The 23,673-nt window shown below is 41.7% G+C and overlaps 1 protein-coding gene across 1 annotated transcript in view; it reads right to left on the bottom strand.

Annotated features, from left to right (window-relative positions):
• The window catches only part of GRIN2D (glutamate ionotropic receptor NMDA type subunit 2D), a 1,421,508-nt gene that overhangs the window by 592,475 nt on the left and 805,360 nt on the right, over window positions 1-23,673 (bottom strand). The window contains exon 8 of the mRNA XM_073656309.1: window positions 2,352-2,563. Coding sequence (XP_073512410.1) covers window positions 2,352-2,563 — 212 coding nt within the window. The remainder of the gene's footprint in view (window positions 1-2,351; window positions 2,564-23,673) is intronic.

Here is a 23,673-nt window from a genome sequence, read left to right as displayed (position 1 = left end):
AAATGAGGTACGGCAATAGGCCTGTCTAAAGAAATACATTTTTAAGCCATGCTTAAAACTGTGGATATTGGTAATTATTCGAACTTCTGAGTAATGCATTCATAAGAATTGGTGCGGCAAGAGAGAAGTTTTGGAGACGGGAGGGGTGGTTCTGATTAGCGGAACGTAGGGCATGGGTAGGGTGGTAGACTGAGACTAGGGAGGAGATGTAGAGTGGTGCTGAACTGTGGAGAGCTTTGTGGGTGAGAGTAATAAGTTTATATTGCACTCTGTAGTGGTGGGCAACCAGTGTAATGACTGGCACAGGGTAGAGGCAACGGTGTAGCGGTTGGTAAGGAATATGACTATGAGTCTAATAGAAAAGGACTCTTCTTTTTTCTCCATTAGTAGCTTAAACTTACCATGTTTTTTAGATGTTTAAGTGGATAACTAGTTGTTGTATTGCTTTGCAATTTGTTCCTAGTGGCAAGAATACAAAATACATTTTTTGTTTTGAGAACTAAAGCCATCCCTTATTAATTTATAGTTTATTTTATGCTAAGAAAAAATGATAATTTTTAGAATGTGTTCCGGCCAGACTGCTTATAAAATTAACAACTACTTTATTGTCTTTTAATTATGGTTACTCTTTCATAAAGCTTTGGAAATCTATACGTAAATTTCAATTTCTCATGTCAAAATAATGAAATGAGCATAACCAGCAGTAATTTTAACAAATATGAACAGCATGTAAACTTAATGGCTGAATGCAGAGGTAATTTACGGTAATCATGTCCTAAAATATAATTATCCAATAACCTTTGTCTTTCTATTTCCAGCAAGTGGTTACATTTTTACTCTAGACTTAAAGATTAAATTCAACCTTATCTTGAATAAGAGTATCCCATATTACTTTGCTGGGTATGGCTAGGAATTTTCTGGGAATGAACTATGTATTCTTTAGGTTATCCTACAAAATCGGTGCAATTATTTAATGGGGTTTATTGTAGCTTTATTTCTATTTCAGTTACATTTTTCTTGCGTTGAATCTGAAGGAAAAAAAATATTTTTTAAAAAGTGTGAATTACTATTTGTAAGTCTTGTGCAGTAAAAAGGTCAATAGAGCTACACATAAACGTTATCGACTATACCTTTGGAGGACCAATTTTTAGGTAAGTACACAAATAACAACGATATAAGGCTATATTAAACTATGTGGTTCTTCTGATGAAGACGTTAGTTGAACTTCAAAACACGTTGAGATTAAACCTGATTTCTGATTCTAAATCCCTTTCAGGACATTCTCATTCTTTTAAATTCCAGAAGAACAGCATAACCACTTATCCACACCAATTGAATGCATAGAACTACTCAAATACAGTACAGTATCTACTACACCTTTGATGGGATAATTTTTGAGTAATTGCATAAATAACAACTCTACAAGGCTATATTAATTTCCAGTGCTGCGGAAGAATGCACCACACTACGTAACGGACAGAGTGCCTTATAGAGTTGATCGTTCTTCTGCATCTCTGGATGGTCCCTTTCTCCCCTGATGTACCTCACCTACTATAATGGAAAACACGTTGAAAAAAGTGGATCAGCAATCTCTATCCTGATAACATGGATGGATTTTTGGCCAGTGGGACCACTAGTCATTAATTTTTTACTCTCTTATAAAGACCTTAATTAATTATATTATCATATTAGAAGAGTGATACATATTTCTAATACCCTATAACAGAAGATATATTTATTTATATCTGTGATTTTGTGAATATTTAGGGATGTTATACTGACAGTCTTTATTGAGTTTGGGCACTAGTGCATTCGCAATTAGGGTGCCAACCTCCGCGGTCAGTCAGGAACATATAGGGCAAGATTAAGGGTCTGGTTTATATATACATATCTTGTGGCTTCTGCACGTGACTTCTATCTATTATTCGTCATACTTTTGGGCCTTTGTATGGGGACGCCATTTTGACCATATGTACAGGGAACCCAATACAACACTGTAGATTTTTGACTAAATTAAGTCTTTTTATAGTTATTTGTTTTCTATTTTTTGCCCTTTTTAAGCATAAACATCTGCAATTAGGAAGCCTGACCCTAATTTATGCTACCTATAGTCCAGGCAGCTTGGTTCACTTGACAGGTTATCTTCAAGGAATCCTACAGAAATAACATCTGTTTACCTCTGTACAATGCATGGAGCTGTACTATTGGGGTTTATGAACTTTATAGCAGTCTCATTATGGCAAAAGAAAACTGCAATAATAATAATGGCCAGAAGTCTTGAAAGTTTGTGCTTAGCACCATTTACTTTTCAAATAATTAACATACAATAAAGATGTAAAGGTATACTGTACTTGTCAGTTTTGTTGAGCTGCTTGCGGCAGGGCACAGAATCTCGAATGCAAGTTCCTGTTGCTGGATCAACACCTTCAACGATTACAAAAGGCCGTTCTTCTAATGTTGCCACTGTCAAATGCTGGTCATCATCTACAGGCTGCAGAAACTTCCCATATCGAGACCACACAGGGTATTTCATCCTCAGATCACCATGTTCCCAGATTCCAACCTAGATCCATGAAATTATATAGACATAGTCGTTATTTTTTCATTTTAAAGCTTTATTTTACAATTTGTTTTGTGACATATATATTCTATACAGCAAAGAAATTGTATTAAAGGGATTTTCTACTTTCAACAATGTAGACGCCAAATGCCTTGAGTCATGCAAAATAACTAAGCCAGATGATACCTACCCTTACCAAGGGCAGCTCCTTTCTGTGTTTTCATTGCTGAGATAACATCATAATTAGAGATGAGTGAACCCAAACTGTAAAGTTCAGGGTGGGTACTGGACACCTAGTGTCTGTTGCTGAACTCCGAACACGGACTTCTCCTGGAGCAAGAGAGACTGCTTCCTTTGGCAGCTCCCATGTCCTTACTACCACCATTTTACAGCACCAAAGTTCAGGTCCCTATTGACTACTGCATAGGTCGAGTTCTGGTTCAAGTTCGTGTACAGTTCTGGTACCCGAACTGAACTTTGGACTAAAGTTCAGTTGAACCTGAGAAACCCAAACATCCATAGGTCCGCTCATTCCTAACCCATAATTGCAATATACATCACGTTAGAAGCCAATCACTGAGCCTCTCTACAACCGACCATTTTTACCATTTTTAATCAGGGGTTAATCTAAAAGAGGTGCAGAGCCAGCAGTCAAACCTGGGCTTTCGTACCTGATGGCGTTCGAAGGCCAATGTGCTAGTAATAGACATCTTCATGCTGTCTACATCGGCAGAGCCGCTGAGCTGATTGGCTGAGGCAGTGATGCACGATGTCGACATGACAACACTGTTGCAGCCAGAAAACATTGACTGGAGCAGCATTAAAGAGTATCAGGGGAGGGTGAGTACCATCTGGCTTTGCAGGTTTACATTGATGCAAGTATTTGGGGTTCACTTTGTTGAAGATAGGAAACCCCTTTAAGTGTTCTAGACATGCATTCCTAAAATTTGACTTAAACGTTTCGGCACTCAATGTTTTCTTTGCCTTTTTAGGCTTTTTCCATCAACTATTTATATAATTAATTTAAAGTAATTCCATTTGGAGTTGTGATTACCAGAGGTGGTGTCACCTTGCTTAATGCTGAATCTATTGACTTTATTGACTACCTTAAGCATGGGTCAGACAAAAGATAGGAGGATCGGGTTATCACCTAATTCTAAAGCACTACTTAACAGAGGGGTACAATGCATAGATATTTTTTTTAAAGTAATGCAGACCTTTTAGGGATTGGTGAGTGTTGGAAATGTGCAACAGGAAATGATTAGAAAAAATTATCCATCTCATGGCAATAAGGCTAAACTTCAGGGATTCAGGTGGGTACATACTAAAACTAAAGCTTTTGGGCACCAAGAGATCTTGATCTGTTTCTTCCACTTACAGCTGCTGATCAGAGATGGGCACATTTTTCCTCAGTGGATCAACTTTAAGTCAAATTTCCTAAAATTCACAGGTTCCCGTAAATTTGTATACTCTACAAAACGATTCATGTAGACCAGACAAAAAAATGTCCGGTACCATGTCAGGAATTGCAGAAGCCTCAGAGAGTGAACCAATGGAATTAGGCACAGTGTGTGGGCTTATTCATAATGTCCTGAAGCAATCAGATCACATGGTATAGCACAGCCAAACATGGGGGCTATCAACTGCAGCATAAAAATGGGAGCTGGTCAAAGAACACAATTTTATGCTTGTAATGTATACGGATAAGAGCTCAGAGCATACAGCAAAGGGATAACAAAGTTGTGATTGTGACATAATTCTAACTGTGCAATCAGATTGAAAACTGGAGTGGTTTCAGTCTGTGAATTCAAATCCAAAAATTCAAGTGATATATAGGGAAGTGCTGTAGCTTTATAGTCACAAATTGTGATTGAATTGATTAATCTGACAAGGAGGGTAATAGTCTCTTTATCTTTCTCTCTCCTAATTTTCAGAGCAATTAGTGTCTTTTCAGTGTTGTGTTTCAAAGCAAATTTCTTCAATGCAAATCAAATTTTGGGGGAAAATTCAGCGCACCTTGATGTATTCAAATTTCAAAAAATCCACTCAGCTCTAGAACTGATGTACTAGTTTCAGGATTACACCTAGAAATTAGATATTATATTGCATAAATTATTACTGAATAATGAAGACCTCTCTACATCCTACCATTTTTTTAATCAGGGGTGTATCTAATAGAAGTGCAGAGCCAGCAGCCGAACTTGGGCTTTCGTACCTGATGGCATTCGAAGGGCAATCTGCTAGTATGAGACATCTTGCATTATTACAATTCACACATTGTAGGTGAGTATCCAGTGCCTTCTCTATTCAGCTGTAGTCTATTGCATAAAATCCTCAAAAGGGTGATGGAATTTTATGACAATATTTTTTTTCAAGAAAATAATGTCACAGAATAACATGTGGTCAACCTTTGCGGTATTTAATTACTTAAATTGATACAATACCAGCCAAAAACAATCTGCGTCCTTTTTTTAGCTCAATCCAAGTTAAAAGTCTTTAAAAGGAAATGTAAGCTCGTTGTAGATTTCTATAACTCTCATACTGTACATGTATTCTTATCATAATACCCTCAGCAATTATCCCATTATGCTATTTATTCACCATACATATGATATAGCAGCTTGCTATTTAAGACTATTTATAGGAGGTCCACGGGGCGTCATTTATATTTGGAGTAAAGACCAACAACTTTTCAGCTATAAAACCTTCATCTTTACTTAATATTAGAGAAACCTAAACAGATTAAATGGTTATATAAAACTATTCTCAAAGGACATTTGACTAGGAGTAAAAAGAAAGACCTGCAATTTTCTTTTGTTTTTTTGTTTGTGAAAGTGGGCTCGACCGTTTCAACCACCTCCATTTGCAAACAATAGCATAAAGTAGGCATAATGCCACGCATTCTCTATAGACAACTATTAGCAATTGACTGAACTCAGTGTCAATGGAAACCACCTTGCCAAAAATTTCTGCTCTGATGTCGCTGCCAAGTGTAAGAGCTGTTATTGTAATTTCAGGGAGCAACAGCAGCACAGAGCTCATTTAATCTCTTGTGCCTACTTGCTCTTTCAGTTGGTGCTCTGTGGACTTTGACTATAATAGTCGCAACTCCTGACATGTCTCTGTACCGTATCAGAAGTTTGATGAAATGAGAGACGGTCTTTAGTGCTTCTATACTGTAGAAGAAAATATGGACATTTTGGCAGAACATTTCTCCTGTTTTAGCAGCGATGCTGCTTTAATACCCAGAGAAAGGTCCATAAGCAAATGGCTGGATTAATTTGGTGCCGTGTAAAAGGGATCAATTGCACAGAGCTGGACACAAAGAAAGCCCACATAAACATGGGGAGAAGATGAAACCTTCTAGCAGATGTTCTACTTGGTGGAATTTCAACCCAGGACCCTATAGCCCCGGCTATCCAACATCATCCGACACCCACTCATTTCAGCAGTTCCGGCTGACTATCTTTTCTGCATATCAGGACCTCCAATTTGGTCTAGTTGACTATCAATGCCAGATCCATCCTTTTATTTGTAAGGAAAATAAGCTGTCACTAGAAGTGTACAGCATCAGCTTACTCCCTCTCCCACTTGACATCACATGCGCACTCGACTAAATAGTACATGCATGTTCTAAATTGGCTTACTCTTATTGAAAGCACATGTGCATACTTATGTTCAGCATTATTGTCAGTTCTAGCCAATATTTTTGCTACTATACAGATATAAATCATAGCAGGCATGTGGAGAAGTCTATTGGAAAGTTATCACTTAAAAGTGGAGACTAGAAAAGTTGGGTTCAAGTTTTGATGCAGTTTTTGAACCCAAGTGCAGAAATAAATGTGCATATAATATTAGAGATAAATAAGACATACAGATCTCTCCTGTATATATTTCCTTCATTTTTCATTTATCCACTCCTGGCTCAAAAAGCGGCATCAAAAATTGCATGTGTGAATCCAACCTAGTAGACAATCTAATACAAAAGCAGTCTAAATTATATGTGAACATTTAGAACATGAATTGTAAACTTCATTACAGCCATATAGACTATAATTATATAAAATTTAGATACTTAGCTAACAGTTTGACCAAATTGTGTATGCCCATCTGCCAATGACAAGGGAATCTCTGTAGATGGGAACCTAAGCTACCAAACTTACCTCTTTTGGGCCTCAACCTACAAATTTAAAGGGCAGGTAAGATCTAGCTTTAATTAAAAACAGAATGTGACAGATGGGTTGAGTGCTCAGCCAATATAGAGGAAGTCAATTGCCACAAAATGTATAGAACAAAAAATTAAATTTACAAGCATCAACTATTGCTATGGCATACAATTAAATACAACCACACTCTGGGCGTGCTAATGTATACGTGTACATTAAATATATGAATTTTAACTATCTTACTGCCATATAGACTACCTTCATAAAACTGAGATATCAGTTTAGAGTTTGCCCGAATTGTATGTGCACATCTGCCAACAACAATTTCTATAGATGAGATCCCATCTTCAAATATTACCTTGTCATAGGCAGGCAGACACAAAGTGTGGTTGAATTCCTTTGTATTGCATAATGTTGCAGTCACAACAATTTGGACCTGCGTATTTCATTCATTGTTTTAGGAAGTTGTTGTCAGTTTTATTTTTTTGTAGATAAATGACTGCCTCCATATTGACTGATCACTCCTTCCATATGCACAAGGGCTTTTTTTAATTAGAGCTTGAATCGCTTGATCTTACCTGTTCTTTATATTTGTTGGCTGAGGCCGAATAAAGGTATGTCTGAGCCCATTTACAGAGATTGCCTTATCATTTAAAGATGGGCACACACAATTTGATCAAACTATGTTCAAAGCATCTCAATTTGATAACTATAGTTTAAATAGCAAAATCCATGTATTAAATGTTCACAAGTCATTAATTACACTGTGAACGGGTAATTGAAGCAGGCTATCTAATGGAGACCAGACATGGACAATGTATAAAGAGTAATCAACAAGTGGCTGACAGTTGTTCTAGAGGCAAACTTTGATTGAATACACCCTAATTACTAAACAGGTGCTATTTAGTGTTGAGCGAGCACTAAATTGCTCGGGTGCTCGAAGCTCGGGCCGAGCTCACCGTGATACTCGGGTGCTCGACCCGAGCAATGAGCCCTATGTTAGTCTATGGGAGACCTGAGCATTTTTGTGGCGGCACCCCCGGCAGTCTTTTCAAAGCCTAACAAGTGCCCAAAACGATAGTGACAGTGCTCAAATGACATGGGGACAGCATGGGGATCACCCCAGGAAGCATTTCTGACCCCCAAGTCACTGCTGTCAACAATGTGGTCAGAAGTATTAAGCCACTTTTAAGGGCTCAAAATAAAACGTTCAAAAACGAAACTGAAACTGCTTTCCTGTGAAATATGTTAAGGAAGTTCCTTTCCAGGGTAAAGACTTGTGTATAAGGTAAAATAAATAACCCCCCAAAAAATACTCCTCCACACCTTTTGCTATGTTCACAAGTAGCATTTTTTATGCGTTTTTGCACTTTTGTATTGCTTTCAACCGTGACAAAGAGCCATACAGTACAGCATATTACAAACATTATTCCCATTATTGGGAATTGTGTCTCCCTTAGTCTTTGCTTATGCCTTCCAAGCAAAAGCTGCCAAAAATTAGGATGGAGGAACTTGCAATGCCCCTTACAAGAGCCATGCAGTACAGCATATTTCAAACATTATTCCCCTGATTGGGGAGCGGGTCTCCCATAGTATTTGCTTATGCCTTCCAAGCAAAAGCTGCCAAAAATTAGGAGGAAATGCAATGCCCGTTCGAAGAGTCGTGGAGGTTAGAGTTAATTAAAAACAACATTTCAATGCCCCTTGGAAGAGCTGTGGAGTTCAGAGTGGTTTAACAAGACGCTTTTAATGCCCCTCAGAAGAGACGTGGAGGTCCCAGTAGCTTAACAAGACGCTTTTAATGCCCCTCAGAAAAGTGGTGGAGGTCCCAGTAGCTTAACAAGAAGCTTTTAATGCCCCTCAGAAGAGACGTGAAGGTCCCATTAGCTTAGCAAGACGCTTTTAATGCCCCTCGGAAAAGTGGTGGAGGTCCCAGTAGCTTAACTAGAAGCTTTTAATGCCCCTCAGAAGAGACGTGGAGGTCCCAGTAGCTTAACAATACGCTTTTAATGCCCCTCGGAAAAGTGGTGGAGGTGCCAGTAGCTTAACAAGACACTTTTAATGCCCCTCAGAAGAGACGTGGAGGTCCCAGTAGCTTAACAAGACGCTTTTAATGCCCCTCAGAAGAGACGTGGAGGTCCCAGTAGCTTAACAAGATGCTTTTAATGCCCCTCAGAAGAGACGTGGAGGTCCCAGTAGCTTAACAAGATGCTTTTAATGCCCATCGGAAAAGTGGTGGAGGTTGCATTAGCTTAACAAGAAGCTTTTAATGCCCCTCAGAAGAGACGTGAAGTTCCCAGTAGCTTAACAAGAAGCTTTTAATGCCCTTCTGAAGAGACGTGGAGGTCCCAGTAGCTTAACAAGACGCTTTCAATGCCCCTCAGAAGAGATGTGGAGGTCCCAGTAGCTTAACAAGATGCTTTCAATGCCCCGCGGAAAAGTGGTGGAGGTCCCAGTAGCTTAACAAGACGCTTTTAATGCACCTCAGAAGAGACGTGGAGGTCCCAGTAGCTTAACAAGACGCTTTTAATGTCCCTCAGAAGAGACGTGGAGGTCCCAGAAGCTTAGCAAGACGCTTTTAATGCCCCTCGGAAGAGACGTGGAGGTCCCAGTAGCTTAACAAGATGCTTTTAATGCCCCTCGGAAAATTGGTGGAGGTTGCAGTAGCTTAACAAGACGCTTTTAATGCCCCTTACAAGAGCCATACAGTACAGCATCTTAAAAACATTATTCCCATTATTGGGGAGTGTGTCTCCTATAGCATTTGTTATGCCTTCCAAGCAAAAGCTGCCAAAAATTAGGATGGAGGAACTTGCAATGCCCCTTACAAGAGCCATGCAGTACAGCATATTACAAACATTATTCCCATGATTGGGGAGTGGGTCTCCCATATTATTTGCTTATGCCTTCCAAGCAAAAGCTGCCAAAAATTAGGATGGAGGAACTTGCAATGCCCCTTACAAGAGCCATGCAGTGCAGCATATTGCAAACATTATTCCCATGATTGGGGAGTGGGTCTCCCATAGTATTTGCTTATGCCTTCAAAGCAAAAGCTGCCAAAAATAAGGATGGAGGAACTTGCAATGCACCTTACAAGAGCCATGCAGTACAGCATATTACAAACATTATTCCCATGAATGGGGAGTGGGTCTCCCACAGTATTTGCTTATGCCTTCCAAGCAAAAGCTGCCAAAAATTAGGACGGAGGAACTTGCAGTGCCCCTTACAAGAGCCATGCAGTACAGCATATTACAAACATTATTCCCATGATTGGGGAGTGGGTCTCCCATATTATTTGCTTATGCCTTCCAAGCAAAAGCTGCCAAAAATTAGGACGGAGGAACTTGCAATGCCCCTTACAAGAGCCATACAGTACAGCATCTTAACACTAGGACTACTGGACTCGTGACCCCGCCTAGAACTACTGAAAGGAGTCATTTTGACTCCTTGCTTGTTTTCGTTTATTTTTAGAGTTTCATTTGTGGTTATTTATTAATAATTATATTTTTTGTAATGTATTATTATTGTGAGATCCAACAGTAATGCTTTTGATTGTTTTTTTTCTGCTTTTCTTATTTTTCTACAGAAAATAACAATAATTATAATAGACGTTTTTCAAACATTTTTTTTTATTCAAGTGCACACATATAAACAACAACTGAAGAACAAAAAGCAGAGAAAATGTAGGTGGAGGAGCATAAAAATGAAAATATGGCGCAGAATTCACCTTCTAAACATTTGGTGTTTCGCATTTTAGGCATTGCCTTTGATTTATGGCAGTACATTGCCCACACAAAGACTTACCACAAGTCTTACAATTTCCGACAGATCTATTTTTCTTGCACTTTTCTTTGATCTGGCAAAATTTTGTTTGAACCATCACTTCTGAGCATGTAGAAACTTGGGACGTGGAACCCTTTTCCCTATCTGTGACATAAGGACCACTCAACTCTCTCACAAGCGTTTGCAAAAATGCCTTGCGTGACATTTTTTGGTGGGTAATCTCCTTGAATATTATCCATGCATTTATACCCGCAAAGTCTAAGGCATTTTCAAATGCATGAACAGGCCATCTCCTTGTGCATGTTCATGTGGTATATTTTCGTGCCATCTGATCCACTACATCTACTCCATATTTTGTTTCATTGTAAAACTTTACCATTTCTGGAGTTTTTTTAGCGGAATCAGACGCAACAACAACATCTGGATGGACAGAACTCAAAATGACAACATTTTTGTTGGGCTTTCCTTGATATACTGTAAGTGTAAAATTGTCTTCATTTCTAAACACTTTAGTGTTGTACAATTCCTCTTTCATGGATTTTATTTCTTTAGGCACTTCTCACCTTATCTTGTTCAGTGTTCCCACGATGGTTGTTCCTTTGCTATTTAGCTGTTTAGCTAATTTTACTGAAGTAAAATAATTATCGGTTGTAACATTGCGACCTTTTTTCAAAAACGGGTCCAATAACTTCATTGCCACATGGTCAGCTAAACGGTCCTCAGCACGGCGTGTGTCATCTTTGCCTAGATAAGGGAAGCCATTTGCCAGATATTTGCTCCTCTTATCAAAAGCTAGCCAATATTTGTGGCCATATTTATCTGGTTTGGAAGGCATGTACTGCGTGAATGGACACCTAGTTTTGCTTGGGAAAAGTTGCTCATCCACCGTTATGTATGGGCCAGGTTTGTAACACGCAATACAATTTTCAATAAACCTGTCCCACACAGTAGAAAATAGAGCAAACTTGTCCGTTTGCAGTCTCTCCGATCGAGTAGATTTCTCATCAAATCTGAGAAACCTCATAATTTCAACAAAGCGGTCCCTAGACATTGTCGCTTTGCAAAACGGTATTCCCCAGTCATTACACCAAATACTGCTAATCGAGTGACGGATCGTGCCAGATATTCCACGAGCATAGAATATCGCAATGAATGCATCTAGCTCCTCATCAGATAGAGTTTGTTCAGCATTACACAGTAATACAAGCAGGTAAAACACAAGGAAAATGTGAAAAGTTGACATGTAAATTGAACTACATCTATATGAACATCAGGGTAAATAAGACAGAGTGAAAAAATTATGCACAAAACTTTATAGCAACATTTAGTGACAAAAGGACCTCAAAATATAGTAGGGAGTAAAAATGACTCCCTTCAGTAGTTCTTGGTAAATTTTGAAAAAAACGCGCAAATTTTTCACCAAAATTATTTATTCTCACAAAATCTTTTTTCACATCATATTTGAGGAAAAGTCACCGAGTTTCAAGCCGGAATTCTGAAAAATGTAGTCACAGAAGAGAAATAAAAAACGAAAGGAGTCAAAATGACTCCATCAGTAGTTCTAGTGTTAAAAATATTATTCCCATTATTGGGGAGTGGGTCTCCCACAGTCTTTGCTTATGCCTTCCAAGGAAAAGCTGACAAAAATAAGAACAGAGGAACTTCCAATAATGGCAACACGGACCACTGTCACCCTGGTGGTATAGTGGTGGTGAAGGCTGAGGATAAGTAGAAGAACATAAAACAGCCGAAATGAGGAAGTGTATACCCATCCTGAAAAAAATACAGTGGATTTGACTTTATGTTACTCTGCTGTCATTTGGTGGTGATGAGAAGTCTGGCCCAATCCAGCACTTGTTCATTTTGATAAGGGTCAGCTTGTCAGCATTGTCAGTTGACAGGTGAGTGCGCGTATCAGTTATAATTCCACCAGCGGCACTAAAAACACGCTCCGATAACACGCTAACGGCAGAGCAGGCCAAGACCTCCAAGGCGTACAGAGTGAGTTCATTCCAAGTGTCCAGCTTGGATACCCAATAATTAAAAGGCACAGAGGAATCATGGAGGATGCTGGTACGGTCGGCAAGGTACTCCCTCACCATCTTTTGAAACTTTCCACTCTTTGTGATAGTACTCCACGCCTCAAGGCCTGTAAGCTGGGCGGGTCTCAGAAAACTCTCCCAAAACGTTGACAGTGTTCCCCTGCCTCTGCTGGATTAGAGTTGCCTCTCTCTCGCTTGTACGCCTTGGTTGTTCAACAAACTGTGACCTCTGCCACTAGCGTATTCAGATGGGAACTTTTTTATTAGTTCTGCAGCAAGGGCCTTCTGGTACTGCCCCATTTTTGTAGACCTCTCCACCTCAGGAATAAGAGAGTGAAAGTTCTCCTAGTAGCAGGGGTCTAAAAGTGTTACCAACCAGTAATGACTGTCACCCAACATTTTGACAACGCGAGGATAACGGTTAAGACAGGGTAACATAAAGTCAGCCATGCGTGCCAGACTGGTAACGGGCAAGACTTCCGTGTCCTCACCAAGATGATGACTGACCATGCTCTCCTCCTCCTCCTCATCCCCCCTGTCCTCAGGCCACCCACGCTTAACCGATGGTATGACAGTTGTACTGGTACTACCGTCTACAGCGCATGATACAAGCTCCTGTTCTTCCTCCTCCTCCTCCTCCTCCTCTCCCTCATTGTCCCCCAATGCACGTTGGAAAGAGATGAGGCTGGGCTGTGTGTAATCAACCGCTACGGCTTCTTGATCCATCTCATCATACTCTGGCTGCAATGCCTCCTCTTTAATTCTCTGCAGAGAGCATTGCAAAACAGAGACAAGTGGAATGCTGACGCTAATGATAGCGTCATCGCCACTCACCATCTGGGTGGACTCCTCAAAGTTTGTCAAGATGTTACAGATGTCAGACATCCAGGTCCACTCCTGAGGTCTTATGTGTGGAGTCTGACCTGAATATCGACGGCCTTGTTGCAGCTGGTACTCCTCAACTGCTCTCTTCTGCTCACAAATCCTTTGCAACATGTGGAGGGTAGAGTTCCAACGTGTGGGGACATTACACACCAGTCGGTGTGACGGAAGCTGCAAACGCTGCTGCAACACAGCAAGGGCGGCAGAAGCTGTAGCCGACTTGTGAAAACGAGCTGACAGGCGGCGTACTTTGACGAGCAGATCAGGCAACTCGGTGTACGATTTAAGAAACCACTGAACCATGAGACTAAGCACATGAGCCAGGCATGGTACGTGTGTGATCTCGCCTCGCCTCAGAGCCGCCACCAGGTTACGGCCATTGTCACACACGACCATGCCTGGATGTAGGTTCAGCGGTCTCAGCCACAGATCTGCCTGCTCTTTCACAGCTGTCCACAACTCACAAGCAGTGTGAGGTTTCTCACCTAAGCTTATGAGTTTCAGCACAACCTGTTGCCGCTTGGCGGAGGTAGTACTGCAGTGCTTCCAGCTTGTAACTGATGTGTTGATATCTGAGATGGAGGCTGAACATGAGGAGGAGGAGGAGGATGATGCGCAGGAGCTGTACACTGTGGGGGCAACTCTGACTGACATAGGGCCCGCAATCCTCGGTGTGGGGAGGATGTGTTCCGTCCCAAGGTCCGACTGGGTCCCGGCTTCCACTATGTTTACCCAGTGTGCCTTCAGGGAGATGTACCGTCCCTGGCCACAAGCACTTGTCCACGTGTCCGTTGTCAGGTGGATTCTCCCATTAGCAGCGTTGTTGAGGGCACGGCAGATGTTTTGGGACAAGTGCTTGTGTAGTGCGGGGATGGCACTCCGGGCAAAATGGTGTCGGCTGGGGACCGAGTACCGAGGGACAGCCACCGCCATAAGGTTGCAGAAGGATTCCATCTCCACCAGCCTAAAAGGCAGCATTTCCAACGCAAGCAGTCGTGAAATGTGCGAATTTAGGACTGTGGCCTGTGGGGCGTTAGCTGCGAATTTCCGGTTTCGTTTTCGCATGGGATATGGACAATTGAACGCTGCGGTGGGACATGGACGTGGATGTTGATGCTGTTTCTTGAGAAACTGCCATAACAAGTGAAGACTGAGAGGAGGGGGCATCTTTGCATGCAGTATGGACAGGGGATTGCCTTGCACACACAAGAGGGGGTTCTATTGCATGCACAACAGCGGAAGAAGCAGTGGTGACACCCGCTGACACTGGTCGTGGACCCAGGGGTTCTCCCCACAAAGTCGGGTTCTTTGCTGCCATGTGCCTGATAACTGGTGGTGGTCAGGATGGTAGTTTTGTCACCCCTGCTGATGCTGGCATGGAAGGTGGTACAAATGGCCTTTTTGGGGTTATCAGCAGAGTCTTTAAAAAAATTCCAGACTCTGGAAGACCTACCGGTTGTACTGGCAACGTCCCTCGTGTTGGTGTTACGGGGAATGGTTGCCCGCCTTCTGTCTGTGGCCACCACACTGCTTCTTCCTGCCTGTTGGGGTACTCTGCCTCCCTCCCCCTGTGTGCTGCTGGCCTCACTCTGCATGTCCTCCTGCCACGTTGGGTCAGTTACTAGATCATCCACCACCTCCTTCTCTTCCACTTGCGCACCACAATTCTCCTCCTCACTTCCTGGCAATTGTGTCTCGTCATCGTCCACCTCTTGTGACAAATTGCCAGTGTCGACTTCCTGTGGCCGTGGCTGTTCAAATATTTGGGCATCACTACATGGGATCTCCTCTTCCACCACTTCAAGCGCAGCAGGCGAGGGGCACAAATCTGGAAATGGACCACTGAACAGCTCTTCAGAGTGTCCAAGTGTGGGATCAGTTGCTGTCTGACAACACTCGGCATGGTGGGAGGAAGGCGCATCAGGGTGAGGAGGAGTATGCGGTCGAGACTCACGGCTACTAAGAGTCGACCATGTGGAAGACAGGCCAGAGGTGGGGGTGCTCAGGTAACTGGAAGTATTATCCGCTATCCAATTAATAACCTGTTCACACTGATCAGTTCGCAATACTGGTGTTGTTCTGTGCTTCCCTAGTAATTTGGTCAAAAAGTGGGAGCGAGAAGATGTGGCTGTTGGTTGTGGCACATTTTCACCTTGGCCACGGCCCCGTCCTCTGCACGCACGATCACCAGAACGTCCAGTTCCACGTCCCTTGCCACGCGCCTTGCCCATTGTAAAGGAAGTAAAATAGCTTACACTCGCACTATCAATGGAAAAAGGTTAATAAAAAGTAGATTAGAACCGTGGAAGAGCAATACCACAGTTCTATTTCTCTGGCCTACACCCGACTCTTTTAAACAATCTGAACAATCAGGGAGAAACTATTACTGTGTTTCTTTACGGAAAAAATACCAAAAGCTGAATAATAGAGATTTCTTACCGTGGAACAGCAAAACCACAGTTATAATTGACTGGTGTATTCCAGACTTTTTAAAATATATATATTTGCAGCTGATCAGTGAGCGACACACTCAAACTGTTTTTTTTAGATACAAATGGCCCAAAAGTGGATAATACAGAGGTTTGAACCGTGGAACTCCAAAACCACACTTGTATTTCCCGGGCCTACACCAGACCATTTTCAACAGATATATTTGTGTCTGAACAATCAGGAGACACTATTATTTATTTTTTACGGCAAAAAATGTCAAAAGCAGGATAATAGAGATTTTTTACCGTGGAACAGCAAAACCACAGTTATAATTGACTGGTGTATACCAGACTTTTTTAAATATATATATTTGCAGCTGAACAGTGAGCGACACACTCAAACTGTTTGTTTTAGATACAAATGGCCCAAAAGTGGATAATACAGAGGTTTGAACCGTGGAACTTCAAAACCACACTTGTATTTCTCGAACCTACACCAGACTATTTACAACAGATATATTTGTGTCTGAACAATCAGGAGACACTGTTATTTATTTTTTACGGCAAAAAATGCCAAAAGCAGGAATATACAGAGATTTGACCCGTGGAACTGCAAAACCACACTTGTATTTCTCGGGCCTACACCAGACTATTTTCAACAGATATATTTGTGTCTGAACAATCAGGAGACACTATTATTTAGTTGTTATGGCAAAAAATGCCAAAAGCAGGATAATACAGAGATTTGACCCGTGGAACTGCAAAACCACACTTGTATTTCTTGGGCTTACACCAGACTATTTTCAACAGATATATTTGTGTCTGAACAATCGAGAGACACTATTATTTATTTTTTACGTCAAAAATTGCGAAAAGCAGGATAATACAGAGACTTGACCCGTGGAACTGCAAAACCACACTTGTATTTCTTGGGCCTACACCAGACTATTTTCAACAGATATATTTGTGTCTGAACAATCAGGAGACACTATTATTTATTTTTTACGGCAAAAAATGCCAAAAGCAGGATAATAGAGATTTTTTACTGTGGAACAGAAAAACCACAGTTATAATTGACTGGTGTATACCAGACTTTTTAAATATATATATTTGCGGCTGAACAGTGAGCGACACACTCAAACTGGTTTTTTTAGATACAAATGCCTCAAAAGTGGATAATACCGAGGTTTGAACCGTGGAACTGCAAAATCACACTTGTATTTCTCGGGCCTACACCAGACTATTTTCAACAGATATATTTGTGTCTGAACAATCAGGAGACACTATTATTTATTTTTTACGTCAAAAATTGCGAAAAGCAGGGTTATACAGAGATTTGCCCCGTGGAACTGCAAAACCACATATGTATTTCTCGGGCCTGCACCAGACTATTTTCAACAGAGATATTTGTGTCTGAACAATCAGGAGACACTATTATTTATTTTTTACAGCAAAAAATGCCAAAAGCAGGATAATAGAGATTTTTTACCGTGGAACAGCAAAACCACAGTTATAATTGACTGGTGTATACCAGACTTTTTTAAATATATATATTTGCGGTTGATCAGTGAGCGACACACTCAAACTGTTTTTTTTAGATACAAATGGCCCAAAAGTGGATAATACAGAGGTTTGAACCGTGGAACTGCAAAACCACACTTGTATCTCTCAGGCCTACACTAGACTATTTTCAACAGATATATTTGTGTCTGAAAATTCAGGGAGACACTATTATTCTTTTTTTTACGACAAAAAATGCCAAAAGCAGGATAATAGAGATTTTTTACCATGGAACAGCAAAAGCACACTTCTGTCTCTCTGGCCTACACCAGACTATATTCAACAGATATATTTGTGTCTGAAAAATCAGGGAGACACTATTATTATTTTTTTTACGGCAAAAAATGCCAAAAACAGGTTAATAGAGATTTTTTACCGTGGAACAGCAAAACCACAGTTATAATTTACTGGTGTATACCAGACTTTTTTAAATATATATATTTGCAGCTGATCAGTGAGCGACACACTCAAACTGTTTTTTTAGATACAAATGGCCCATGGAACTGCAATACCACACTTCTATTTCTCTGACCTACAGCACACTATTTTCAACAGATATATTTGTGTCTGAAAAATCAGAGACACACTTTTTTTTTTGGGAGGGGGGACACACCAAAAGGTTGATAAGACGGGTATTTGTACAGTGTGAAGGAGGAAAAAAAAAAAAGAGGATTTAAATGAAAAAAAATGGATTTTTCCTGGCCCCCGAGACCTGGAGCTAAGTCCAGCAATTTCAGCAACAGGAGCACACAGGACTGTAATGCAGCATTTGCTGGTATAACCACTGCGTCTCCTATACAGCCCGCCTGCTTGCCTGATATCTGTGATGGATATTAGTCCTGAGAAGGACTGTTTGTTTGATCTGGCAGCCTTTACAGACCCTACACTAACTGTTTCGCAGGATATATCTCTCCCTAAATCAGCAGCGCTGTCCCTACACTGTCTGATCCGGAGCGACTGTGTCCAAGATGGCGGCGCCCGGTTTTAAATACTCGAGGTGACGCTGTGCGGCCAGCCAATCACTGTAATGCCCACAAACAACATGGCTGCGACATTACAGTGACTGGCTGCAAATCCCTGCATGTTCATTGGCTCTGTAAAGAGCGCCAAACATGCAGGGCGGAGACCCGAGCTCCCGCCCGAGTAACCCGGAAATGCTCAGTGCTCGACGAACATCCAGAGTAGCGTGATGCTCGGGCGAGTACCAAGCAGTGGCGATCATGCTCACTCAACACTAGTGCTAATCAATGAAAAGCGACACATACAGACCTAAAGGCTGACAGGACAACTCTGTATCAGAGGTCTCACATGACATTGAAAGTACAATATTTTCCATGCCATATCTATAAAACCTGACTTTGGCACAATTCATGGGTATATCAATGAACAGGGATCAGGGATTTTGGTAAAATCACCTAAGATTTGGTTGCTGGCAGCCCATAGGAACGCAATATCTCTGAACTATGGATATATCATATTCATGTGTGGTATGTATAGAATACTTGAAGGATGTTCTGTAACATAATCACAATATTATTTATATTGGTGCTTCCTGGGGGAAAATATGGCAGTCCACGTAAATATTACCTTAAACTGGACTAGAATCACATCTAATCCGCTGTCCTCCTCTGACCTCAGCTATGAGAGAAGTGAAGGATCTGGTAGACCTCTTTATAACATCTCCAAATGTCCTATTCAGACCTTAGGAGAAGCAATGAGTATTACAGATTTGTCCATATTTCCTGAAGTGTTCTCCTCCGCCAGAAGCCCTCATGGATCCAATTCGAAAGACTCATCTGTATTTTATACTATGATTACCTGTAAGATAACCTTAGTACTCCATCTTTTGTGTCCTATTTTTAAGCACTGTACCTCTTTTTGTATACTAAATCTAACATTTAATAAGTTTGTTCCTCGCTGCTCTAAACGTACACACAAACCCTGAAAAAGGTGAGAATAGCTTGGTTGTTAGGTGTGGATGTGAGATGTGAGGTGGGGATATGAGAACCAGCTGTTGGGTGCACGTAGCTCATTGTCAGCCTATTGCGCTAGGTGAGTGTATGAGTGAGTATGGGAAGCGGAATCCCTCTTACAGTAGCATCATAGACATGCGTGTCGGTATTTTGACAAATCAGTGGCTGTGGGAGTAGTGTTCTTGAGAACATAAAACGTAGTGATCTCAGATTGTGACTGTATTTGTATGTATCCTAAAGCAATGCAGTTACAGCAACCTGTATCTTCACATATTCAATCTCTCTAAGGGTTGGTTATTAGTGATGAGCGAGCATGCTCGCTACAGCTCGGTGCTCGCCCAGGCATCTAACTACTCGAGATGCTCGGCGCTTGCCAATTATTTCCGGGGTTGCTCGACGGGAGCTCGGGTCCCCTCCCTGCATGTTTGGCGCTCTTTAGAGCACCAATCAACATACAGGGATTGCCTGCCACTCATTTTAATGCCGCAGCCATGGTGGTTGTGGCATTACAGTGATTGGATGGCCGCACAGCGTCATCAGGTATATCAGACCTGGCGACGCTGTGCTCGTCACAGTCACTCCGGAATCAGGCAGAATAGGGAGAGGTGCTGCTGCGTCAGGGAGAGATTTGCTTGTGTATTAGGTAGTGTAGGGAGAAAAACCGTACATTACACATATCCATCTTAACAAACAGTCCTTTTGATGACTAATCCATCTGCCGAGATATCAGGCAGGCAGGGTATATAGGCAGGCAGTGTATATAGTGTACAGTAGTCAGTCACGCATGGCTGAGTTTATATAACGTTGCCTTTCCCATGACCCTTGCGTTCTAAAAATTTTGGATGACAGTCATTACTGGTTGGTGACACTTCTAGACCCACGCTACAAGGAGAACTTTATATCTCTTTTTCCTGAGGCGGACAGGTCTATAAAAATGGGGCTGTACCAGAGGGCCCTTGTTGCGGAACTATTAAAAAAATTCCCATCTGAAAACGCTGGCGGCAGAGGGCACACTTCGTTGGACAACCGAGGAGTACAGGCGAGAGAGACACAATTTCAATCCAGCAGAGGCAGGGGAACACTGTCAAAGTTCTGGGAGAGTTTTCTCAGCCCCTCCCATCGCACAGGCCCTGAGGCGCGGGGTACTCTCACAAGGTTGGATTGGGCCAGACTTCTCAACACCACCGAATGATAGCAGCGTAACATAAACTCAAATCCAGTGTCTTTTCTAGGGAGGTGTATTCCCATGCACCTTTTTACACACAGACATGGGTATAGGCTTCCTGATTTTGGATATTTGCTCTTCTCCTCCTCCTTCTCCTCATCCTCCACCACCATATCACCATGCAACACCCACATAATTTTTTTAAAGGGTGTTTATGATGCCATAAAAAAATTTTTATACAGTATGTTCATATATACCCCCCAGGGGTAAATGTTTGTCAGCCCATACACTTAGTGCATGGGCATTACAAGTATAGGAGGCCCGCTCCTTTCTAATGGGAAAAAAATTTTATGAGGCCCTCCTACACATTTCTTCCAAGGGGCATTGAAGTGCCTCCAAATTTTTGGCAACCCTTGCATTCACTGCATAGGCCAACATTGTGGGAGACCCACTTCCTAATAATGGGAACATTGTTTTCAGGAGGCCCTCTGACCTCCATGTCTCTTCCAAGGTGCATTGAAGTGCCTCCAAATTTTTGGCAGCCCTTGCATTCACTGCATAGGCCAACACTATGGGAGACTCTCTCCTTTCTAATGGGATTTTGTCATTACTGTGGCCCTGCTCTATGTGTCTTCAAATTCCCGGACACTCTATGACTGTTTTTTAAATGTGGATCGGATGTGCTTATGCATGTTATTACTCAAACCGCATTGCAGATGAGGCCATTGCCCAACTCTGTAGTCATGAAATTAAATGCGCAAAGAAAGATGTTTGTGTGTCAAAGCACCACCGAGAAGTGCGAGTTGATGTTGGATGGGCTGCCATTGCTTCTGCAACAAGCTGCTTTAGAGGACTTCCTGGGAGAAATGACACCCAGAGTAGATACGGTTTCCCTCTATGCCAGTCCTTTCACCAAGCTAAAGAATATGGCTGTGGTAAGATACAACTCAGCATAAAAAGCTGTGGACTGGCTCTGTACAGTCCCTGGCCACATTCACCTGTCCACGTGTTTGTGGTTAAGTGGTCCTTCCCAGTAAGTGCACTATGGAGGGCACGGGTAATGCTTTGGGACGCATGCTTGTGGAAGGCGGAGACGATACTGGGAGAAAAGTGGCGGCTGGGGACCTAGTATGGACACCCAGCCGCTGCCGGCATGAGGTTATGAAAAGCTTCCGCCTCCACGAGCCTAAAAGGCCACATTTCAAGTGAAAGCAGCTGTCAAAAATTTTGCAATATAGTACTGTAGCCTGTGGGTGGGTGGCTGGCTGCATACTTGCGCTTGCATTCCAAAGGAATGGGGTAGGGACAACTGAACGCTGCACTGGGACAAGGACGTGGACGGTGATAGTTGCAAGTCTGCAATGACAGGTGCATGGCGGTAGGCATCTTCGCATGCGCCAAGGATCACTTATGATGGGCACACTTTTAGGCAGTGACCTGGGTGTCAGAGATCCTTCCATAGGTCTTCCCCATGCTGTTCCCATGTCTTTTCAGCACTGTATGCATGTGTCTGATGATGTGTCACACACCACACGGCCAGATAAGGTTGTAAAATGTTTAAATGACATTTCCTAGTGAATGCAGTTGTCTTGGTTGAAAGCAATGCAAAAGTGCAAAAACGTATCAAAAACGCTACGTGTGAACATAGCCCAAGGTGTGGAGGAGTATTTTTGGTTTTGGTTATTTATTTTGCCTTCTATACAAGTCATTACCCTGGAAAGGATGTTCCATAACATATTTCCCAGGAAATCCATTTTGGTTTCGTTTTTGTATGTTTTATTTTGAGTCTGTAAAAGTGGCGTAATACTCTGACTATGTTGTTGACAGCAGTGACCTGGGAGTCAGAGATGCTTCCAGGGGTCTTCCCCATGCTGTTCCCATGTCATTTGAGCACTGTTCCCATCGATTTGGGCAATTTTAGGCCCTCTGCAGACCGCTAGGGGGAGCCGACTGAAAAATGCTCGATGTTATCATAGACTTACATTGGGCTCGTTGCTTGGGTATTCCAATTTGCTCGACCCGAGCAACGAGTACCCGAGCATTTTAGTGCTCGCTCATCACTATTGTTTATCAGTTTCTTTTTTTCCAGCCTAGTAGAGGCAAAAACTTCTATATCTAAAAATTTAGCTGCTAAATCAACACATTTAGCAACAAACAGCATAGTACACCTAGGTTCATAAGATTGCACTCAAACTATTTGTGTACTATAGCAGTTCTCATTCTAGCAGTTCTCATTCCGTTTAAATGAGTGACACTCTAAGCTGTAGCACATCGCATCTTTGATGACTGCTACATTTGTATCTATCGTATTCGGGTATATTCACACACAGCAGATAATTTGAAGTCTCTACATACTTTCAGCAACGTGGTGGCTTTAATTTGCTACGTAAACAGATTATACAGCTTTGACTCTAAATTCTATTTTCATCCCTTTGTCCGCACATTGAAAAGGCCACAAATAGTATAGATGGTAAAAAATAAATCCCAGCATGGTAAATAACTGTGTTCCTCAGCCTCCATGCAATTAATTACACTTTTAATGACGCAAGGACTCTATCAAGCAGTTCAGAATGTTCGTGGGTGAATGTCAGCTCTCATCAGCCTGGTGTTTGATCAGTTTGTAGTATAGCCACATAGTGCAAGGAATGAGAGCACAGGTTGCAGGTTAAAAAAAAAAAAAAAAGAAAAATTGCACAGCTCTATTGTATGTATAAATATTCATAGAAAAATAGCTATTTGGTGATCGTGAAAGGCGATTTGGATCAGATAAAAATTTAGTTATAATTTGAAAAAAGCTTGAACTCGATTTCCTTTCCACCAAGAGTCCCAAATTCAGAATTAATATCAGTATTCAATGACAAACAGAATTAGGCTGTGTGCCCACGATGCGTTTTTTAAGCGTTTCCCCAGCGGCAAAAACACTGCAGAAACGCTTTAAAAACTTTAAAAACACATGGTGGAATGCCTACCATGTTCCCCAATGATAATCCACATGTGCTGTACACATGCTGCGGAAATTTCCACTGTGGTTTATGATTGCGGAAAAAAACGCAGCACTACCAATTATTTTGCGGAAGCGCTGCTTTTTCAGTGTAGTGTACCGCGAGCTGCCA

Source organism: Phyllobates terribilis, unplaced genomic scaffold (assembly GCF_046119375.1).
Source record: "Phyllobates terribilis strain yellow unplaced genomic scaffold, ASM4611937v1 Scaffold_12__6_contigs__length_324123572, whole genome shotgun sequence".
Classification (NCBI taxonomy): Eukaryota; Metazoa; Chordata; class Amphibia; order Anura; family Dendrobatidae; genus Phyllobates; species Phyllobates terribilis.
The sequence above is the reverse complement of the archived record's forward strand: the minus strand, read 5'-3'. Positions and strand labels throughout refer to the sequence as shown.